Consider the following 17,942-nt stretch of genomic DNA (forward strand, 5'->3'; position numbering starts at 1 on the left):
ATGCACACTCGGTGTTTGGGGAAGTGCCTTTGCTTTCCAGCTGTGCTGTGCATGGAGTGTAATCTTGGCAAGTGCAGCAGAGCCATCTCCAGCACGCATGAGTGGAACTGTAATTGCCAGACTAGCCCCATTCAAGATGAGCAGATATGCATCTGCTTAAGTACCTCTTAGAATTAGTCAATAATCTTGCTGATGAGATCTAAGAGCCTTACACCTGCACAGCACAGAGCAGTGATGTTGCTCTGGATGTACCAGTATGGAAAGGTCCTCAGGCATCCACGTTACCTGTGAATGGGATTTAAATTAATAAAGGCCTGCCTGCATTTGAAAGTCTGACACATAGTTGTGGAGTTGGGGGCTTAGTGCCAATGAATAATAAAAACTGATTTAAATGGAAAAATATTATAGAACCAGAAATACCAGAAGATGAACAAGAAGTTGTTGCCCTTAATTTCGCACTGTAAACACCTAAGGAATGCTGTAGTCTCAAGTCACAAATGCCCCCAAAACTGGGCAGATGCTCACAACATCTGAGTCTTGACACTCTTTTGTCAAGAGCTTTGACTTCATTCCAAACTGCAGGCAAGCAGGCAGGACCCAGTGGTGGATCCATGAGAAGTCTGTCAGGAAGTTCTTTTTTTTTGAAAGCTGCAAATCAAAGGTCCTTAGCAATACATTTAAAAGTATCTTAGATTAAAAACTGCCCATGTGTCATCTTATGGCTTTAGTAGAGACTTCATTAGTCTTCAGCTCTGCCTTATGTAAAATCTCAGAAGGTTCTTTTGTAGTTGTTGGAACAACAAGCAGCACATCAGTACATTTGAATTCTTAACACTCAGAGGTGCCAGTACTTCACACGCTGCTAACACATCACTGGCAAACTGCCTTCCTACCTCAAATTCTCCTGTCGCTGGATTATGCTCCCATGTACTCACTGTTGGTTTTGAGCTCAGTCTGTGAGGATATTTTGGCTGTTGTACGATAAACTTTCACTCAGCAGTCAAGTGCTGGGTATAGCAGCAGGTCGCAAGGCAGTGTCAGATCATTTAAGTCACAAGACCTGGACTACAAAGTGAGATACCACAGATACATACAATGTTCCAAGCAAATGTGAAATATTGTTATTTCAAGCCATAATTCAGACAGTTGTATGGCTCTGAAAGCCAGAAGACTTTTGCCAGAACTAAATGTCAAGTGCAAATCTAAACTGTAAAATGCTCTGTAGAGAGGAAGGGGATCCATAGCACATATATGCAGTAGTTTGAGTCTTCTGCTTTGAGCTCTGGTCATCTTGACTTTGTACTCTCAGGTGCTGTCTGAAGACAGGGCTTTCATGGTATTTGTCAGCCAAAATCTGGTGAGATTGCCCATGTCATCTGAATGCTGAAATTGGTAGTTTTCTATTTAGTGTTTGCACATAAGGAAAAGGCTGCAAACCTTTTGCAGTGCCGGTGTTCAGCCTGTGGACGTGGCTTTATTAGTCTATTGTAGTATGTTGTTTTTGTAAATGCTCCAGTTGAAAACAAAACTAGTGCCATTAATGGAGGAGCAGGGGAAAACACATTTTGTACCAGTGTGTTGGAGCTGAATTTTCTTTAGTCGTGAACTGTATGAATTCTTAGTGGATGCCTTCTTAGTGGATGCCCTTATGCTGCAGAAGGGGTAAGCGATTGGCAGTAACTGAACAGTGCCTTTTGATTTCGAGCTTGGTTCAGTTTGATCATGCTGCATGTGTGTTTCAGTTAATGGTTTGTAGCTCCAGGTCAGCCTTATCTGACTGTCTGGAACAGAGTTAATAAAACCAGCTGGCTGCCCTGCGAAGCGGGAGAGCTGTGGCGTGGGGTCAGTGGGGAGAGCTGCAGGGAGGTGTAACGCTGCCGTCTCTGTGCCCGCAGACCCCGATCGCATCATCGAGAAGGCGTCGCACTCGGGCATGATCAACCCCAGCCGGCAGTGGCAGACGCTCAAGCACAACGCGGGCGCCGCGCACTTCGAGTACCAGATCCGCGTCACCTGCGCCGAGCACTACTACGGCTTCGGCTGCAACAAGTTCTGCCGGCCCAGGGACGACTTCTTCACGCACCACACCTGCGACCAGAACGGCAACAAGACCTGCCTCGAAGGCTGGATGGGACCTGAGTGCAACAAAGGTTTGTGACAAATGCTCGGCCTGCAGACCGGGGGCACTGGGAGGGATTTGAGGGCGGCCTGTCCAGGTTGCATTGGGTGGTAGATTGTGCAGACAGGGGGCTACAGACTGATGGGACAGTGACCAGCTCTTTACACAGAGAGCTGGGGGCAGGAGAAGAGTAGTTTCTGCCTTGAAGTCTCAGAGAAGTCTTGGAGAGAGACCTGGGCACTTAGCAGATGTATTCTTTCTCTGATTATCCGCATCTTTGCCCTTGGGAAGAAAACCCAGCCCACTGACTTCAATGGGAGTTCTGCTGCTGACTTCAAAAAGGATTTCCCCTTTGGTGCAGAACTTCAAGACAAGCAGGAAGGAGAGACTTGTTTTAGAGCTGACCTGGCAAGTGTAAAGCTTTGGTGTTTGAAAAGTCTCAGGCTTGTTTGTTCCACCTGAGATCATGTTCAACATGTTTACTAGGGAATGGCTGCTACCTGGGTAATTGAGGAAGGAGAAAGCAGGACTTAGGAACAGACTATCAGCTTCTCTTAATGACTGAGTTTACCTGCAATTTGAATTGCTGCTCATCTTGCTATCCCATCTGTTCAGAGATACAGCCAGAACTAAATCCAGAGTAGTTAAAAGCTGCTTTGAATTAGGTGTAAAGCCAGGGAAAGTGGTCCAGATCACCTGCAAAAGAGAGAAAAGAAAAACCTGTAGACTCCAAGTGACCTGAGCTCTGCAAGGCATGATGGTTTCTCCCACGTGAAAACAGCTCTTTGAACAGTACTAGGAGTGATCCCTCTGCAAAGTCAGAGGAACAGATTTCCTACAGAAAGGAAAACTGATGGATTTCCTATCCCAGGGAGACACCTTCCTTGGTTTTCCTTCCGGTAGACTTGATAGGAGATACTGGTTAAAAGCTTGGATTCAGCAGGATTACATACAGTGCTGCTAGAGATTAAAATGTTCCCACGAGTGTGGAGGCGCCGGAAGCGGGCAGTGTGCTGATACTCTCCTTTTTTGTTGTTTTAACAGCTATTTGTCGTCAGGGATGTAGCCCCAAGCATGGTTCTTGCACAATTCCAGGAGAGTGCAGGTAAATGCTTCCTATCCCTCCTTGCTTTCCCCCCACCCCTCCCCAACTAATTAAACAAGTGATGCTAAGCACAATAGGACTGGGGAGGGAGGGCGTTTTGGAAGCTGTGGTTTTGAGCAAGACACATTATTCATGTTGACTTGCCCAGAATAAGGGGGGGGAGCAGGCTTTTAATGCACTGATAATTTTAAGAGGCTTTTGGTTTGTGAAGTGGTGGCACTGAGGGAGAGGGGGCTATGGGATAAATCGCGTGAATGCTGCCTAATGAGCACTAATTGTTTCTGCATAAATAGTGCAAATGTTTGGTGGCTATGTTTTTTCCAACAGCCTGATTAATAGGTTTTTTTCAATTCCAAGCCTGAAGTACAGTGTGGCTTTTCTCTCTTCATCTCCCTTTCAGTGTTTCCCCCTCCTTCCCTCCCACCCCCTGGTTTCTTCCATCAGTAGGCAAAAGTCAAGCATTCTTTAGAATGGGATTAGTTAAATCTCTGGGTTCCTTTCCCATTGTGAGCCTGGCTCCGAGTGCTGAGAGGTTAATGGCTGGGATGAAATCTTGTCAGTGGGCTCTGATGAATGCTGAATTTTGTTGCCGTGCTTTGAAGTCCCTTCTGTCCTGGCAAGGAGACAATGGAAAGCAGATTTTATCCATAACCCAACAATTAAATATCTGGAATGCCTTAAAGTATGCAGCACATATTTACAGCACAGGGAAGTCTTGTCCCTTACCCTTAGAGGGGCAGTGGATATTAAATGTGGGCATTCTTTATCAACAGGCAGGTTCCAAGTTGCTGCATGTAACCCTTTATCATTTCTGTTTACAACTGAGAGCTTCTGAGGTTACAAAACTATTCATATTGATCCTGTGTAGGAAGGGTTAAAAGTGAAGTTTGGGTATTTCTAAATAAGACTCAGAAGTTTGAAGGAATAGAAAGTAATTTTTCTGCCTAACAGGCATATTGGTGGATCCTGTGTTGCTGGAAACCTTTGCATGAAGTGGACTAGAGTTCCTACAGGAACTGGATCTGGAGTGTCTGGCAGATTAGTCTATAAGAATTCAGCCTGAACAGCTGTAGTGGCTCATTCATTTTCTCTGCTTCTGTACTTCATGCTTCAAAACAAAAAAAAAAAAATTACCAGGGAACCATCTGAAAGTGAGGTGGAAAGTAACCTCTCATCCTCACAGAGCTGTGGCAAAGTGAAAGTCCAGCCAGGGGATGAACTGTTGTCACTTGTCCTGTGATTTTAATGTTCAGCAGCACTGATATAAGCTGGTTAACCCCCAGAGCACCAAATCTAAATCTTTTTTAATTAAAAAAGCCTAACAAGTAGTAGGAAGTGGGGGGGGGGGGGGCAGATGGTGAGAGGAGCATATCAGTCAGGGCTACCAGTGATTTGTGTTGCTGTCATCAGAATAAACATGCCTTGTAGGGGTTGCTGTCTCCTAGTCAGAACAACAGGCTTTGTTTCCAGATTTTTTTTCTTCCCTTTCTCTTTCTAAGTCTGTTGCCTCCCACTCACTGCCCAGACATGCACTAGTGCTCTTATTTACTTAAGGTGCAACTTTCCCACACTTGATTTGCATAGTCTTGAAACAATGCTGTCCTGCTGGTGCTTTCAGATAACTTCTGCTTGCCAAGTTAGACCACTATCTTTAAAGTGAACACAGAAACAAGATTTTATTTTCTTTTAAGTTTTGATGAGTCATATAGCCTGTATGCTACAAATGCAACAGGGTTTAAAAATAACATCTGAGCAGAAACTGCTCTGTGTTCTGGTACAACGGACAACTTGCAAATGTTCTTAAAATATCCTTTTCCCTTTCGCTGCCAGTCACTTTCTTCAATGCAGACCGGCCAACTAAACCATTTTTTACTCATGAATCACTATACAAGGAAAGTTAGCTTTAAATTTCTCATGAGAAACTGCTGCATACATATTATTAAACCTCAGTTAGTACTGTGAATCTTTCTCTGGAATTGATATGCCCCTTTTTTTTTCCCTAAATGCCCATAGCCTTATCCAATTTTGTTTGTTATGTTTTGAAGCTGATGTTTGAAGTAGTACCTTTGGCTCTAAAGCTCATGATTTTTTTCTCCTGTGTGGTGTGGGGGTTTTAAATTATTTTGCTTTTTTTACACTTGTTCTAAAGAAAACAAAACCCACCACCACTTTGATTTGAGGGGGTAAAATCAGTCCTCAATTTGGATACCTGCTTTTGCAGGTGAGGTCCCTTAGTTCATCTTGTGTGCAGGCTCACAGGCAAGTTGCTTTGTATGCAACACAAATTAAAAGGGTCTGGTCCTAAATTTTGATCTTTGTGCATTTTCAGTATATGCCCTGTACAGAAGGATTTCCCAAGAGGTACTTGAGGGGGGCTGTTTTGCCTTATCTGGGTTTTTTCATGTTCTTTGCACTGACTGGCTTTTTTTAACACACACACTAATAAGAATTTCCCATTGACTTTGAAAAGGCTGCTATTGTGATAGCTATTAAAGAAAAAAAGTTAATTAGGATGCAGTTTGTCACCTGAGATTTTTAGAAGGGAAGTCAGACTTACCACTGGCTGTGTGTGATTATCCATTGGATAGATCCTTCTGGCTTTTTCCCATGAGAAGAAATTGCCAGCAGAAGAATGGTGGGGGGTTTTACAAATAGAAAGCTTAGCTGACTTCTGTAGAGCTGAGGTTTGTTTTCATAATTTAGTGACAGCTTAGTGCATAATTGCTGCTGATCAATTACTCTCAGGACCTGTTAATGAAATACAGTACCTCAAAAAGCCCTTGCTTTTCATTTTCAACTTGTTTTGCTTGTTCCTATCTATAGATTTACTTTAATATGAAGGATCCTTGGTCTTGCTGGTGAGAACTAAATGAAAGTCAAAATAAGCTTTCCCTTAAGGAGGCTTTACTTCGAAAGAACATCTTCCTTTTAAGTAGAGAATTCAGGTAGTTCATTGCTGGTGACAGTAAAGAATTCAAATAGTAGTAAATTCTCCAGACATGAGTGTTTCTCAGAATTGGACATGATTTAGTTGTTCCCAGCAAAGAGGTTATTAGCAGAAATCAAACCCAGAAGCACACTGACAGCTGATCTCTGAGCACGTGTAAAGCCCTGCCGTGCTTTCTTCATCCCCGACTGGCCCAGTCCATACTGGCCCTGTGTGTCTCTGCATTCAGAATAAGGCTGCCTTCTGACAGAGCAGGGAACTCCTCGTGTTTTGCTACTGCCTTGCCAAGGGCTCAGAGTTGCTGCTTATGGTTTTGTTTGTCTTCCTACAAACCCAGCGTGGCTGAATCGCCTGGAACCTTGTATTCAGGATCTCTGCAGAACTATTGTTTCCACTGACTTTTTCTTCCCCCCTCAATTTATAAAGCACCCTGTCAAAGTCCAGAGATTGATTTGTAGTGCACACCCACCCTCTCTGCCACATTTATATGAGGCTCCAAAAGAGTGTTATTGTGCTGAATGGCCTCATGCTGGTTTTCTCAGAACAGTTATTCTTTTGTCAGGAGGCCGGCTACAGAGACCTTGGCAAAACTACCAAAATGTTTGTTTACAAGAAACCATCAAACAATCCTTGAATAGCTTCTCCCCTCCCCTCATCCTGCCCTTCTCCCCCACTTCCCAGCCTTTCTTCAAGCTTTGGAGTTGCACACTCACATCTACACAGAGCAGTTATGATGGGTTTGGGTTTGTTTCTCTGTTCTGATTTTTTTCCCTTTTTTTTTTGCTCTTTTACTGAAGGTGTCAGTATGGATGGCAAGGCCAGTACTGTGATAAGTGCATTCCACACCCGGGATGTGTCCATGGCACTTGCATTGAACCATGGCAGTGCCTCTGTGAAACCAACTGGGGTGGTCAGCTCTGTGACAAAGGTATGCTAATGCCAGAGGGCCGTGTCACACGGGGTGTCAGCGCAGGCAGACTGTGCACATGGGGCTCAGTGAGCTGCTGAAACGTGCTGGCAGCGTGCTGGCCCTCAGCTCCTGCCCTTGGCCCACTGCTGTTCAGCATGGTTAGCATCTGTCCTTAGCTTGTCCCCGTCCTGTCCTGCTCCTCTGTGGGCATGCATTCTGTAAAGGCTCTGGGAGAGCAGAACAAAGCACGTGGGGTGTTCCTGTAACCTTCCGGCCTGGCTTTAACATCCTCCCCTCCCGCAGATCTGAACTACTGTGGAACCCACCCGCCCTGCTTGAACGGTGGTACCTGCAGCAACACTGGCCCTGACAAATACCAATGTTCCTGCCCTGAGGGCTACTCAGGACAGAACTGTGAAATTGGTAAGTGTTGGCTGCAGCTGCTGAGATTAAGCGCCACCTGACAGTTAATTCTTGCCAGCTTTTGGTGCCTGGTTTTGGATGCGCTGTATGAGATGGCGGAAAACTCAGTTTGTAGCGTACTCAGCCAGGGCTGGGTACAAAGATGCAGCCTTTACTGTTCTCATGCTCCTTCATGACTGTGTGGTGTCTCTGGACATCAGCCTTCTGCTCACTGGGGAGGTCACTGTGTGGCCGTGGCCCCAGCAGGTGCCAGTCGGTGTGCTGGTGAGCTTAGCTGGAGCGAGACTTTCTGCCAGCCTGGAAACTCCTGGCTCTTGCAGGAGCAGGAGGGAGTGGCTTGTGGTGGCACTGCTGTGGCCTCTGCCTGATGTCCTTGTGTCCCTGTGCAGCGGAGCATGCCTGCCTCTCCGACCCTTGTCACAACGGGGGAAGCTGCCTCGAGACATCCATGGGATTTGAATGTGTGTGTGCTCCTGGCTGGGCTGGACCGACCTGCACTGACAGTGAGTCCTTTGCAGTGTTTATTCAAAATGTGCCAGTTTGCTGGTTTTGATCAGTCCTTCTAATCCCTCATCACCTTACAGGGCAGACTACTTAACCTTTCCCAGCCTGGGCATTGCTTTCAGCAGCCATTTACACCCCTGTGCACTCCCTTCCCCCTTGCTTGTACCAGGGGTTTTGTCAGCTTACTGGGGAAGGAATAGCCCAAAGCCTCCTGAAAGAAGTGGAATGCTGGATTTTTGTAGCATTCTAGCAGGTTGTTAAAAATGCTGCTCTGAGGGTCTTGCTGGATCCAAATAGGACTTCCATTTGCAAAAAGGCCACAGGGGTAAACTTTTCCCCCAGTGCATTAAATCCCCTTTTCACATTACTCCTCTCTTTAAGTGAGGCTTTTGCTGAAATCAAAGATAACCTGTAAATTCCAAGTAGAAGTCCCGTTGTTCTTCTGTTCCTCAGGGAAAACCTGAGTAGCAGCAACCATTTGTCAGACTTGTCAGTTATTGCCATTGTCAGTCTGGTAGTGGAGCTAAGCCTCTCCTGATTCTGCATTACAGATATTGATGATTGTTCTCCAAATCCCTGTGGTCATGGAGGAACTTGCCAAGATCTAGTTGATGGATTTAAGTGTATCTGCCCACCTCAGTGGACTGGCAAAACATGCCAGCTAGGTAAGAACTGCTTTCTCTTCATCCAGTGTTGTTCCAGAGCTGGAAAAGATATATACAAAAGGGATCATAGTCCTGCATTACTCATGATCATGTTTCTGAAGCCTGTGGATGTATTTTGACACATTGAAGACATTCAGTGTCTGTTTGCAGGACTGAGGTCTAGGTCAGCGTCCAAGAGCAGTGTGGCTTCCATCACCTTGCTTCTGCATGCTGGCACTTGAAGGAAATAGTTAACAGAGACATCCTTCAAACCAGAACTGCCCTGAAGTGGGGAGGCTGCATGTTGTGCCTCCCAGTGCCGCCCCCACATGTGCTTCTCTCCCTTAGCCCTGTGAGAAAGTTGCTGTATCTTCTCAACCATGTCAACTCCTCCAGACCCAGGAGCTCCCAGCTGGGTTCTAAAATGGGGATGATCTCACGGAGAGTGAGCTGGCTGCATTCTTTACACAACACACTCATCCCAGTGACCAGGCTGCAGCATTCCTCCTTCAGAATGCTCAGCTGAGATGCGTGTGTGGGGGCAAGTTGCTCTTAATGAGTGGCTGGGTAATTGTGAAATAATTAGCGTAGTGTGTATGTTCTAATTGCAGAGAAACTGAAAGAGCCTTCAGAGGCTGATGATGATTGACTTTTGTTCCTTCAAGTCACGCTAATCCCGGCTGTATGCTGCAAGTTCCTCTTAGCTCTGGAGGAACTGCTGGTTATTGCTGGGGTGTGGGCTTCTCCCTTCCCCCCTGAACGTTCCCCTTGGTTTTCCAGATGCCAATGAATGTGAGGGCAAGCCCTGTGTCAATGCCAACTCCTGCAGGAACCTGATTGGCAGCTACTACTGTGACTGCATTACTGGCTGGTCTGGCCACAACTGTGACATAAGTAAGTGTCCATAGCCTTGGGTTTGTCGACAGCCAGCTCTTTGGGCATATGTGCCCCTGAGTTCTGAGCTCAGTTTAAACACTGGGCAGAGCCCCAGCAGTTGATGTTTTTAGAAAGGGAGTAGTTGGTGCCGAATGAAAATACACAATTTTATCAAAGTCATTAGCCTGTACCATAGCTATATTCTGATAAAGGGACTAAAACAATGATGTGAAGTTTTACTGCCTCTCCTAGAAGAATCACGAAAGGTTTCCCACCCATTATAATAACCTTATCTCAAGGAAGGCATGCAGGAAACTTGACAAAAAGTTTATCTAGCTGCAGTTTTAGAGAGACTTGAACTCTCTATCTAGTGTAAATATATTTTTGCCTTCTAACCGTGCTAATTTTATTGCAGATATTAACGACTGTCGTGGACAATGTCAGAATGGAGGATCCTGTCGGGTAAGCTGTTCTTGTTTTACCTTGGTTTCCCCAAGGCTTGCAACGGTAACTAAAACATTTGAACCTAAGCACAAAAAATTTGGAAAATAGCAAATAGCTGGTGCAAATGGTCATGTCCCCTTGGGGGAGGGCCTGTGTCATGCTACAGCATGTTGAGATATGTCTGTAGAACAGTAAGGGAAAAAAAGTATAACTTCAATAAATGACTCATTTTCACTGCCAATGTCACCAGTGAACGAGCTGGTGGTTGTGCACACTACCTACTGGAAATGCAGGCGCTTCCCTTCATCCTGTCGATTAATGTATTCTGCCTGGAAATTCAGAATGTAAACTGGGACTGGGTGGTCTGTGTGTGTGTGTTTGGTTTTTTCCCCTCTAAATATTTTGGACATTGAGATGATTTTTTTTTTAACTTTTAAAAAATTATTTTTCTTAATAAGAATATATCAAAGGAGGAACAACATTAACTCTGAAACTTTTTTATGTTCTTTCCCAGGACTTGGTTAATGGTTATCGGTGTATCTGTTCACCTGGCTATGCAGGAGATCACTGTGAGAAAGACATCAATGAATGTGCAAGTAACCCTTGCATGAATGGGGGTCACTGCCAGGATGAAATCAATGGATTCCAATGTCTGTGTCCCGCTGGTTTCTCAGGAAACCTCTGTCAGGTAAGAAGGCCGGGTGAAAGGCAGGCCCTCAGCCAGTGCCGTTTGTTCCAACGCTCCGGATCTGAGCACGGAATGCCTTGCATCCAGTGAAGCATAGTATAAAGTTGTACTTGATATCGCTGTCAGTCTGCCAAGAAACTGCTTGATTAATATATATTGGGGCGGGGGAAGAAACCAACAAACCCCTGACAGGCTGTGGAGGATTCTCTTTGTTAAGCAGACGGCAGAGTTTGCACGTCAGGCTTTGTGGAGCTCTCACTATTAACTTTGGCAGTTTAATATCGAGAGTTGTCTGCCGCAATAGTGGCGAGTGGGACTAAACTCTGTGTGCTATGAATGATTCTTTGAGGCCGCAGATAAAAAGGTCAGATTCCACAATGTCAGCCTGTCGTGGTGAGGGAAAGCCATGATAAACCTCTTTCACTCAGCTTTCCCTCGCTCCCTTTCCCCCCCCTTCCCATTTCCCTTCCCACTCTGTGCACTGCTTACAGCTGGACATAGATTATTGCGAGCCAAATCCATGCCAGAACGGCGCCCAGTGCTTCAATCTTGCCATGGACTATTTCTGTAACTGCCCCGAGGATTACGAAGGGAAGAACTGCTCCCACCTGAAGGATCACTGCCGCACCACTCCGTGTGAAGGTTCGTGTTGCTTTGGGGGTGAAGGGCTGTGGCTGCCAATGGTTCCTGCCCTGCCCTCACTGGGGCCCTAATTCAGCTCCAGCAGGGGAGTCACTGGAGTAGCTCTGCTATAAGGAGGCTGAATTTTGCCCTCTGCCTTAGGCCTCTCCCCGTGTGAAAAGATAAGTGATATTTGTAAGTATCAGCTATTAAAGACAGCATTATGTCCATGTGGACAGAAAGCACAGGCAGCAAATAGCCTGATGCATTTATTCCAGGCCATGGATGTGTTCCAGCAATCACCAGATAAGATGCTGTGATTATTTTATGCACAGTTGGCAGAGTCCAATGTTATTTTAAAGCAGCAAACATATTTGTAGTCGTATGTTTATGGTTTCACTCGATGATCTTAAAGGTCTTCTCCAACCTAAATGACTCAATGGCACAAGTGTCTTCTAAATGTCCGTGGCTGGAAGTGAAAATGTTGCTCTTGAGGAATTGGGTTGCATGGGTAATTCTCATGTTGGTCTCTGCTTTCCTGCAGTAATTGACAGCTGCACTGTGGCAGTGGCTTCCAACAGCACACCCGAAGGGGTTCGCTACATCTCTTCCAACGTTTGTGGTCCTCACGGGAAGTGCAAGAGCCAGGCGGGTGGAAAATTCACCTGTGAATGCAACAAAGGATTCACCGGCACCTACTGTCATGAGAGTAAGAGCGAAAAAGAGAAACTGTTCTACTGTCCCCCACTCTTACTGGGCAAAGATTCCATCCTTCCCTCCCAGACCCCTTTTCTTCATTGTAACTCAGTGAACCTTGGAACTGCTGTAAGTTTTCATATCCCTCTTGGGCGAGGCAGAGTGGAATTTGCTAGGCCTTGGGGAAGGTTCAGAGTCCTGACCCCTCTGGCCTTGAATTGTATGTTGTTGAAAACCTTATGTATACAAGGTCTGAGGGAGTTAGTAGTGGGGTTTAACGTGGATCTTAAGGACTCCTGAATTTTTTGTTTTTAATAGTGACAGTTTCATCACCTTGTGCAGTTTTTTACTCATTTGTCATCTTGCTTATAACCCTTCCTTTCCAAAGGGTATTATTAGAAATGGAAGTAGTTCCAAACAGTCTGCAGTAAGATAATGACTCCTAGTTACTGTACTTCTGGTTTGACTTTTTTTTCCCCTCTTTTTTTAATCCTCTTCTTTCTTCCCAATTGTTGCAGATATCAATGACTGTGAAAGCAACCCCTGTAAAAATGGTGGCACTTGCATTGATGGCATCAACTCCTACAAATGTATTTGTAGTGATGGATGGGAAGGAACATATTGTGAAACGAGTAAGTTATCCATGCTCCAGCACACAGAAGGATCTCTTGGGAAAACATTGGGAAGGAATGGCTGGTACTGTCAAGATGACAGTGACCTATGTCAATAAACTCTGCTTCAAAGGCCACAGAGGACTAGGTCCTCCCACCAAGTCCCAATCTTTTGTATTGGAACTAAGCCCAAGTTACAAAGCTGGACTGGGATTAGGGCCTGGCTCTCTCACTATTGAGTTTCCTGCTCTGTCCTTTGGATAATTTCCAGGAAGAAACCCTTTGCATTAGTAGATGCCACTTTATGGCCTGTCTGCGTATCATACTTGCATTTTGTCAATCTCAGGAACAGGAGAGGAGTTGAGTGCTCTGCTCCGTTTGCCTGACTAACAGGGTAGTTTATGTAATAGACCTTTTCACTGAAACAAGATTACAAACAAAATGAAAACAAACTGGAGGACTGGGGTGAAACACTCTTCATCTATGTGACAGTGCTTAAAACTTTAAAATACTGACTTAGGCATTTAATCCACAATTGAAACACAGGCCAAAATTAGGGGTGGGTTATGCTCCTTTCAAGCATTGTGTTTGTCAGTTCTGTAAACACTACTGAGCCTGTTTTCTCTCCTTAACATATCCAGATATTAACGACTGCAGTAAAAACCCTTGCCACAATGGAGGAACTTGCCGAGACTTGGTCAACGACTTCTTCTGTGAATGTAAAAATGGGTGGAAAGGAAAAACTTGCCACTCCCGTAAGTTCAGCATTTCCAAAACATACCAGACATGCTCTGATAGGCTGCATGAACTCATTGCCCTAAGGGAGCACCAGCATTAAGGACAGTTTGGGTTTTCCACAGGTGACAGCCAGTGCGATGAGGCGACGTGCAACAATGGGGGGACGTGCTACGACGAGGGGGACACTTTCAAGTGCATGTGTCCTGCAGGATGGGAAGGAGCCACTTGTAACATAGGTAAATAGCCTGCACAATCTCCAGGAAGCAGATGCAGCGCTGCAGCTCTGACCTCAGCTGTTCCTCTTGGCTCAGACTTGAGGGCTTTCTAACAACTGAGCGGCAAATGTTGTTTGTGTTACAGCGAGGAACAGCAGCTGCCTGCCAAACCCCTGTCACAATGGTGGTACCTGTGTGGTCAGCGGGGACTCCTTCACTTGTGTCTGCAAGGAGGGCTGGGAAGGACCCACGTGCACCCAGAGTAAGTCAGCTCTGCTTGAACTCTTCCAGAGTGTTGCATGATGAGAACATGAGCTCATCCTGTCGCCCCTGGAGTCAAGATTGAATCCAGAAGGGAAAGCTTGTTTGATGTAGGCTTTAGCATCACCTGAATCTTTGTTTTTAATGACTTTATGTGATACAGCCCTGACCTGGGCATGAGAAAGTTGCAAATGAGCTAAGTGGAGACAGATGTTGTCTTGTTTTCTCCTGCATTCTTTTTCTACGAGCAGCTCTGTCTGCTTCCACTTTTTTCTCCCCCGTTAGATTCTTTACAAGGATCTCTTCCTGCATACATGTGTTCCACAATGTAGTTAACAAATTTTGTGGTACGAGCCTGGAATCAATTTAGTAGAGAATTTCAGCATATTTTCGTAAAAGTTGAGCTAAGTATAACTTGGGCATTAGGGGAAGTTTGATCATTCTTTACTGCCAGTAGAGCCGTATTAGCCAAAGTCTACATGTTTAATGCTGTCTGTCTTTGCTTTGCAGACACAAATGACTGCAGTCCTCATCCTTGGTAAGTTTGTTATGTTTATCCTACGCTCTTTTTGTTGCTTTAGAATTCTGGGTTCCTTTTATCTGTGGCAGTTTTTAATGTCTGTGATAATTGTCCACAGTTACAACAGTGGCACTTGCGTGGATGGAGAGAACTGGTACCGCTGTGAGTGTGCTCCAGGCTTCGCCGGGCCTGACTGCAGGATCAGTGAGTGTTCCCATGGCTCTCTGCCTCACTTCTTGTCTCACTTGAATCTTGTTGCAAGACAATCATCTTAATTGAGTTAAGTAGTAGATCAGATGAGTGATAGATGTCTTGTGTCGTCCCTATCCGTACCTGGATCTGTAGCAGATTTGGAGAAGGCAGGAATCACACTGAAAATGAATGAAATTTAAAGTCTTTCAGCTGCAGCTGAAACCTCTTGGTTCAGCCGAGTGGGCAAAATGCCCTTTGGGACAGCCTTCCCTTGTGTTTGTGTGGCCCAGACTTCTGCTTGAGATGAAAGTGTGCCAGCCAAAAACCTTGTCAATTAATAATCCACCTCCAAGCCCTGAGGTGATGTATGCACTTCCCTGTAATTTAATAATAATTACAGGTAGGAGGACACTTTTTTTAATAACAGCCATGGAATAGAAGTCTCACAGCAGCAATAGAGCTGGGAAGGGTTTAACATTGCCATCAGTTGAAGAATCTAGTGGGGGACAAAATTGGAACACATCAGAGGAGAGGAGAGGAAGTGTGTCTGTGTAGGAAGGAATATGTCCTTGCCCTGGAAAGCTCGAGTAGCCACAGGGGTCAGGTTTTGATCTTTGTTAGTGTCACACAGCAGAAACGTCAAAGGACTTTTCTGAGGTTATACTGGTGCTGCAAGCAGGAATCCATGTCCCAGTAGACACTAGAAAATGAACATAAAGCTCCAGTAGGCAATTCTATCCCATGTTTGCTTTTTTCCTGACAAACAAAAGGATACTGTGGAGTAACTGTTCTGTTTCCTCTCCTTCCCATCACAGACATCAACGAATGCCAGTCCTCGCCCTGTGCCTTTGGAGCCACGTGTGTGGATGAAATTAACGGGTACCGTTGCATTTGCCCCCCGGGTCGCAGTGGTGCAGCATGCCAAGAAGGTATTCCAGATGCCAGAGCTGAGCCTAGCACTTGTAGCAAAAGCTGTATAATTGCACATTGGTGGGTTTGTGGTTGTATGGGGTTGGTTTTGGGGCACATTATCTGTTGTTTTATAAAGCATGTATCCTTATTGAAGAAGAAAGTCAGTGGGAAGTTTAGATGAACTTTGAAAAGGTGTTTGTTTCCTGGTTTTAGCTTATAATTCTTTTCACTCTCTCCTCAGTTACAGGAAGGCCTTGCATTACCAGTGCTCGAGTCATGCCAGATGGGACTAAGTGGGATGACGACTGCAATACCTGTCAGTGTCTGAATGGAAAAGTCACCTGTTCTAAGGTACAGCTGTGCTGTGGTTTGGCGTACAGCACCTTCTGTGCCCTAGGCAGTGGATTCTCACAGTATTCATCCTGCCTAGGTTTGGTGTGGCCCTCGGCCCTGTGTGCTGCACGGCAAGGGCCCCGGCGAGTGCCCCGCCGGCCACGCCTGTGTCCCTGTGCGGGACGATCACTGCTTCACCCGCCCGTGTGCCGCCGTGGGGGAGTGTTGGCCCTCCAACCAGCAGCCTGTCAGGACCAAGTGCAACTCCGACTCCTACTACCAGGACAACTGTGCCAACATCACCTTCACCTTCAACAAAGAAATGATGGCCCCAGTGAGTAACAGCAGCTCGCTGGGCTGCGGCACACACAGACTCATTCCCAGAGCATGGAGAGATGTTTTCCATAGGGAATACTGCTGCAAAAACTGACTCTGCCTCATTAGCAAAGAAAACAAAAAGCAGAGAAGGATTAATATAGCCTTGCAGCCTAAATGCTTTTGTGACTAGAGAAGAAAAAAAGCTAGGTTGGAGGGAATTCTACCTCCTTTTCCCCTGAGAACTCTTACTTCAGGGCAAAAAAAATCTCAAACAAATCTTACATCTGTCTGTTCGTATGCATATGTATTTAAAAAAAGCCAACATCTTTTTTGTATCCTCCAGGGCCTTACCACAGAGCATGTTTGCAGTGAATTGAGGAATCTGAATATTCTGAAGAATGTTTCTGTTGAATATTCCATCTATATTACCTGTGAGCCTTCCCACTTGGCAAATAATGAAATCCATGTTGCTATTGTAAGTATTACTGGAATATTTTTAAATGTCTTAGTAGTTAATTGCTCAGATATGTGTGCAACATGCGGATTTCATAAAAATATTAATTCCTGGCTTCGTTAGCACTTCTTGTCGTTTAGTTTCCATCCTGATGCCCTTTAAGAACAGGAAAGGAATTCTGGGTACATGTGTGTACCTGAAAGCTGCCGTCTGGGAGCAACTGTAATAGGGGGAGTAAAATATTTCTCTGTTATACTCTTGCTTTCGGGGGGTTTTTGGTCTTCTTAAGGATGAGGACAAGAATTCAGAGTCGTTAGTTTCTGCCCACAGCAGGCCATTTTGCTTTGATTCTGTTTGTTATAGATGAACAGTAGCAAGAGCCTTCACTGCCTGTGAAAGTTTATAAATAGCAGGTTCCCCTGTGCATCTGATGTGGTGTTAACTGTGTGCCTCCTCCTGCAGTCTGCAGAGGACATTGGGGAGGATGAAAACCCCATCAAAGACATCACAGATAAGATCATCGACCTGGTCAGTAAGCGCGACGGGAACAACACGCTGATTGCTGCCGTCGCCGAGGTCAGGGTGCAGCGGCGGCCGGCCAAGAGCAGAACAGGTGAGCTGCTCCTCAGCCCAGCTCCTGCAGGGCCTGCCAAGGGCAGAGCCTGCCCTCCCTTTGGACACTCCTAGCAACTCCCTGATCATCAGGGACAATGGGGAGGCTTTGCACACAAGGTCTATTCATTGCTAAAAACCCTAAAGAAACTTGCCAGAAGTTTGCTAAACCTGGCAAAAGGGCTGCTGCCTTTCCATGCTCCTCATGGAGAAATGCGGGAAGTAACAAGGCATAAGAACTAAGATTTGTTTTCTGTGAGACATCCCCAAGTGTCCCCCGTGGTCTGCAGCAGGACTAACTGTCTCCTGTCTCTTGCAGATTTCCTGGTGCCCTTGCTGAGCTCGGTGCTGACAGTAGCCTGGATCTGTTGCCTGGTCACCGTGTTTTACTGGTGCATCCGAAAGCGCCGGAAGCAGAGCAGCCACACCCACACGGCCTCTGACGACAACACCACCAACAACGTCAGGGAGCAGCTGAACCAGATCAAAAACCCCATTGAGAAACACGGAGCAAATACTGTCCCCATTAAAGACTACGAAAACAAAAACTCTAAAATCGCCAAAATAAGGACACACAACTCTGAGGTGGAGGAGGATGACATGGACAAGCACCAGCAGAAGGCCCGATTTGCCAAGCAGCCAGCCTACACTTTGGTAGACAGAGATGAAAAGCCCCCCAACAGCACCCCTACAAAACACCCAAACTGGACAAATAAACAGGACAACAGAGACTTGGAAAGTGCACAAAGCCTAAATCGGATGGAGTACATCGTATAGCAGACGGTGGGGTGCTGCCATG

The 17,942-nt window shown here is 45.7% G+C and overlaps 2 protein-coding genes across 2 annotated transcripts in view; one reads left to right on the plus strand and one right to left on the minus strand.

Moving 5' to 3' along the window:
- Window positions 1-17,931, plus strand: part of JAG1 (jagged canonical Notch ligand 1) — a 33,245-nt gene extending 15,314 nt beyond the window's left edge. Inside the window, exons 4-26 of the mRNA XM_058019390.1 lie at window positions 1,896-2,150; window positions 3,164-3,224; window positions 6,969-7,099; window positions 7,385-7,504; window positions 7,894-8,007; window positions 8,560-8,673; window positions 9,433-9,546; window positions 9,944-9,990; window positions 10,487-10,660; window positions 11,152-11,302; window positions 11,826-11,990; window positions 12,496-12,609; window positions 13,230-13,343; window positions 13,449-13,562; window positions 13,687-13,803; window positions 14,313-14,340; window positions 14,441-14,526; window positions 15,330-15,443; window positions 15,668-15,777; window positions 15,857-16,093; window positions 16,421-16,552; window positions 16,994-17,144; window positions 17,463-17,931. Of these exons, the coding sequence (XP_057875373.1) occupies window positions 1,896-2,150; window positions 3,164-3,224; window positions 6,969-7,099; window positions 7,385-7,504; window positions 7,894-8,007; window positions 8,560-8,673; window positions 9,433-9,546; window positions 9,944-9,990; window positions 10,487-10,660; window positions 11,152-11,302; window positions 11,826-11,990; window positions 12,496-12,609; window positions 13,230-13,343; window positions 13,449-13,562; window positions 13,687-13,803; window positions 14,313-14,340; window positions 14,441-14,526; window positions 15,330-15,443; window positions 15,668-15,777; window positions 15,857-16,093; window positions 16,421-16,552; window positions 16,994-17,144; window positions 17,463-17,920 (3,221 nt within the window). The 3' untranslated portion in view covers window positions 17,921-17,931. The remainder of the gene's footprint in view (window positions 1-1,895; window positions 2,151-3,163; window positions 3,225-6,968; window positions 7,100-7,384; window positions 7,505-7,893; window positions 8,008-8,559; window positions 8,674-9,432; window positions 9,547-9,943; window positions 9,991-10,486; window positions 10,661-11,151; window positions 11,303-11,825; window positions 11,991-12,495; window positions 12,610-13,229; window positions 13,344-13,448; window positions 13,563-13,686; window positions 13,804-14,312; window positions 14,341-14,440; window positions 14,527-15,329; window positions 15,444-15,667; window positions 15,778-15,856; window positions 16,094-16,420; window positions 16,553-16,993; window positions 17,145-17,462) is intronic.
- The window catches only part of SLX4IP (SLX4 interacting protein), an 83,422-nt gene continuing 77,348 nt past the window's right edge, over window positions 11,869-17,942 (minus strand). The window contains exon 13 of the transcript XR_009114273.1: window positions 11,869-11,946. The gene's annotated coding sequence lies outside the window, so the exon portion shown is untranslated. The remainder of the gene's footprint in view (window positions 11,947-17,942) is intronic.

Source organism: Melospiza georgiana, chromosome 3 (assembly GCF_028018845.1).
Source record: "Melospiza georgiana isolate bMelGeo1 chromosome 3, bMelGeo1.pri, whole genome shotgun sequence".
Taxonomy (NCBI): Eukaryota; Metazoa; Chordata; class Aves; order Passeriformes; family Passerellidae; genus Melospiza; species Melospiza georgiana.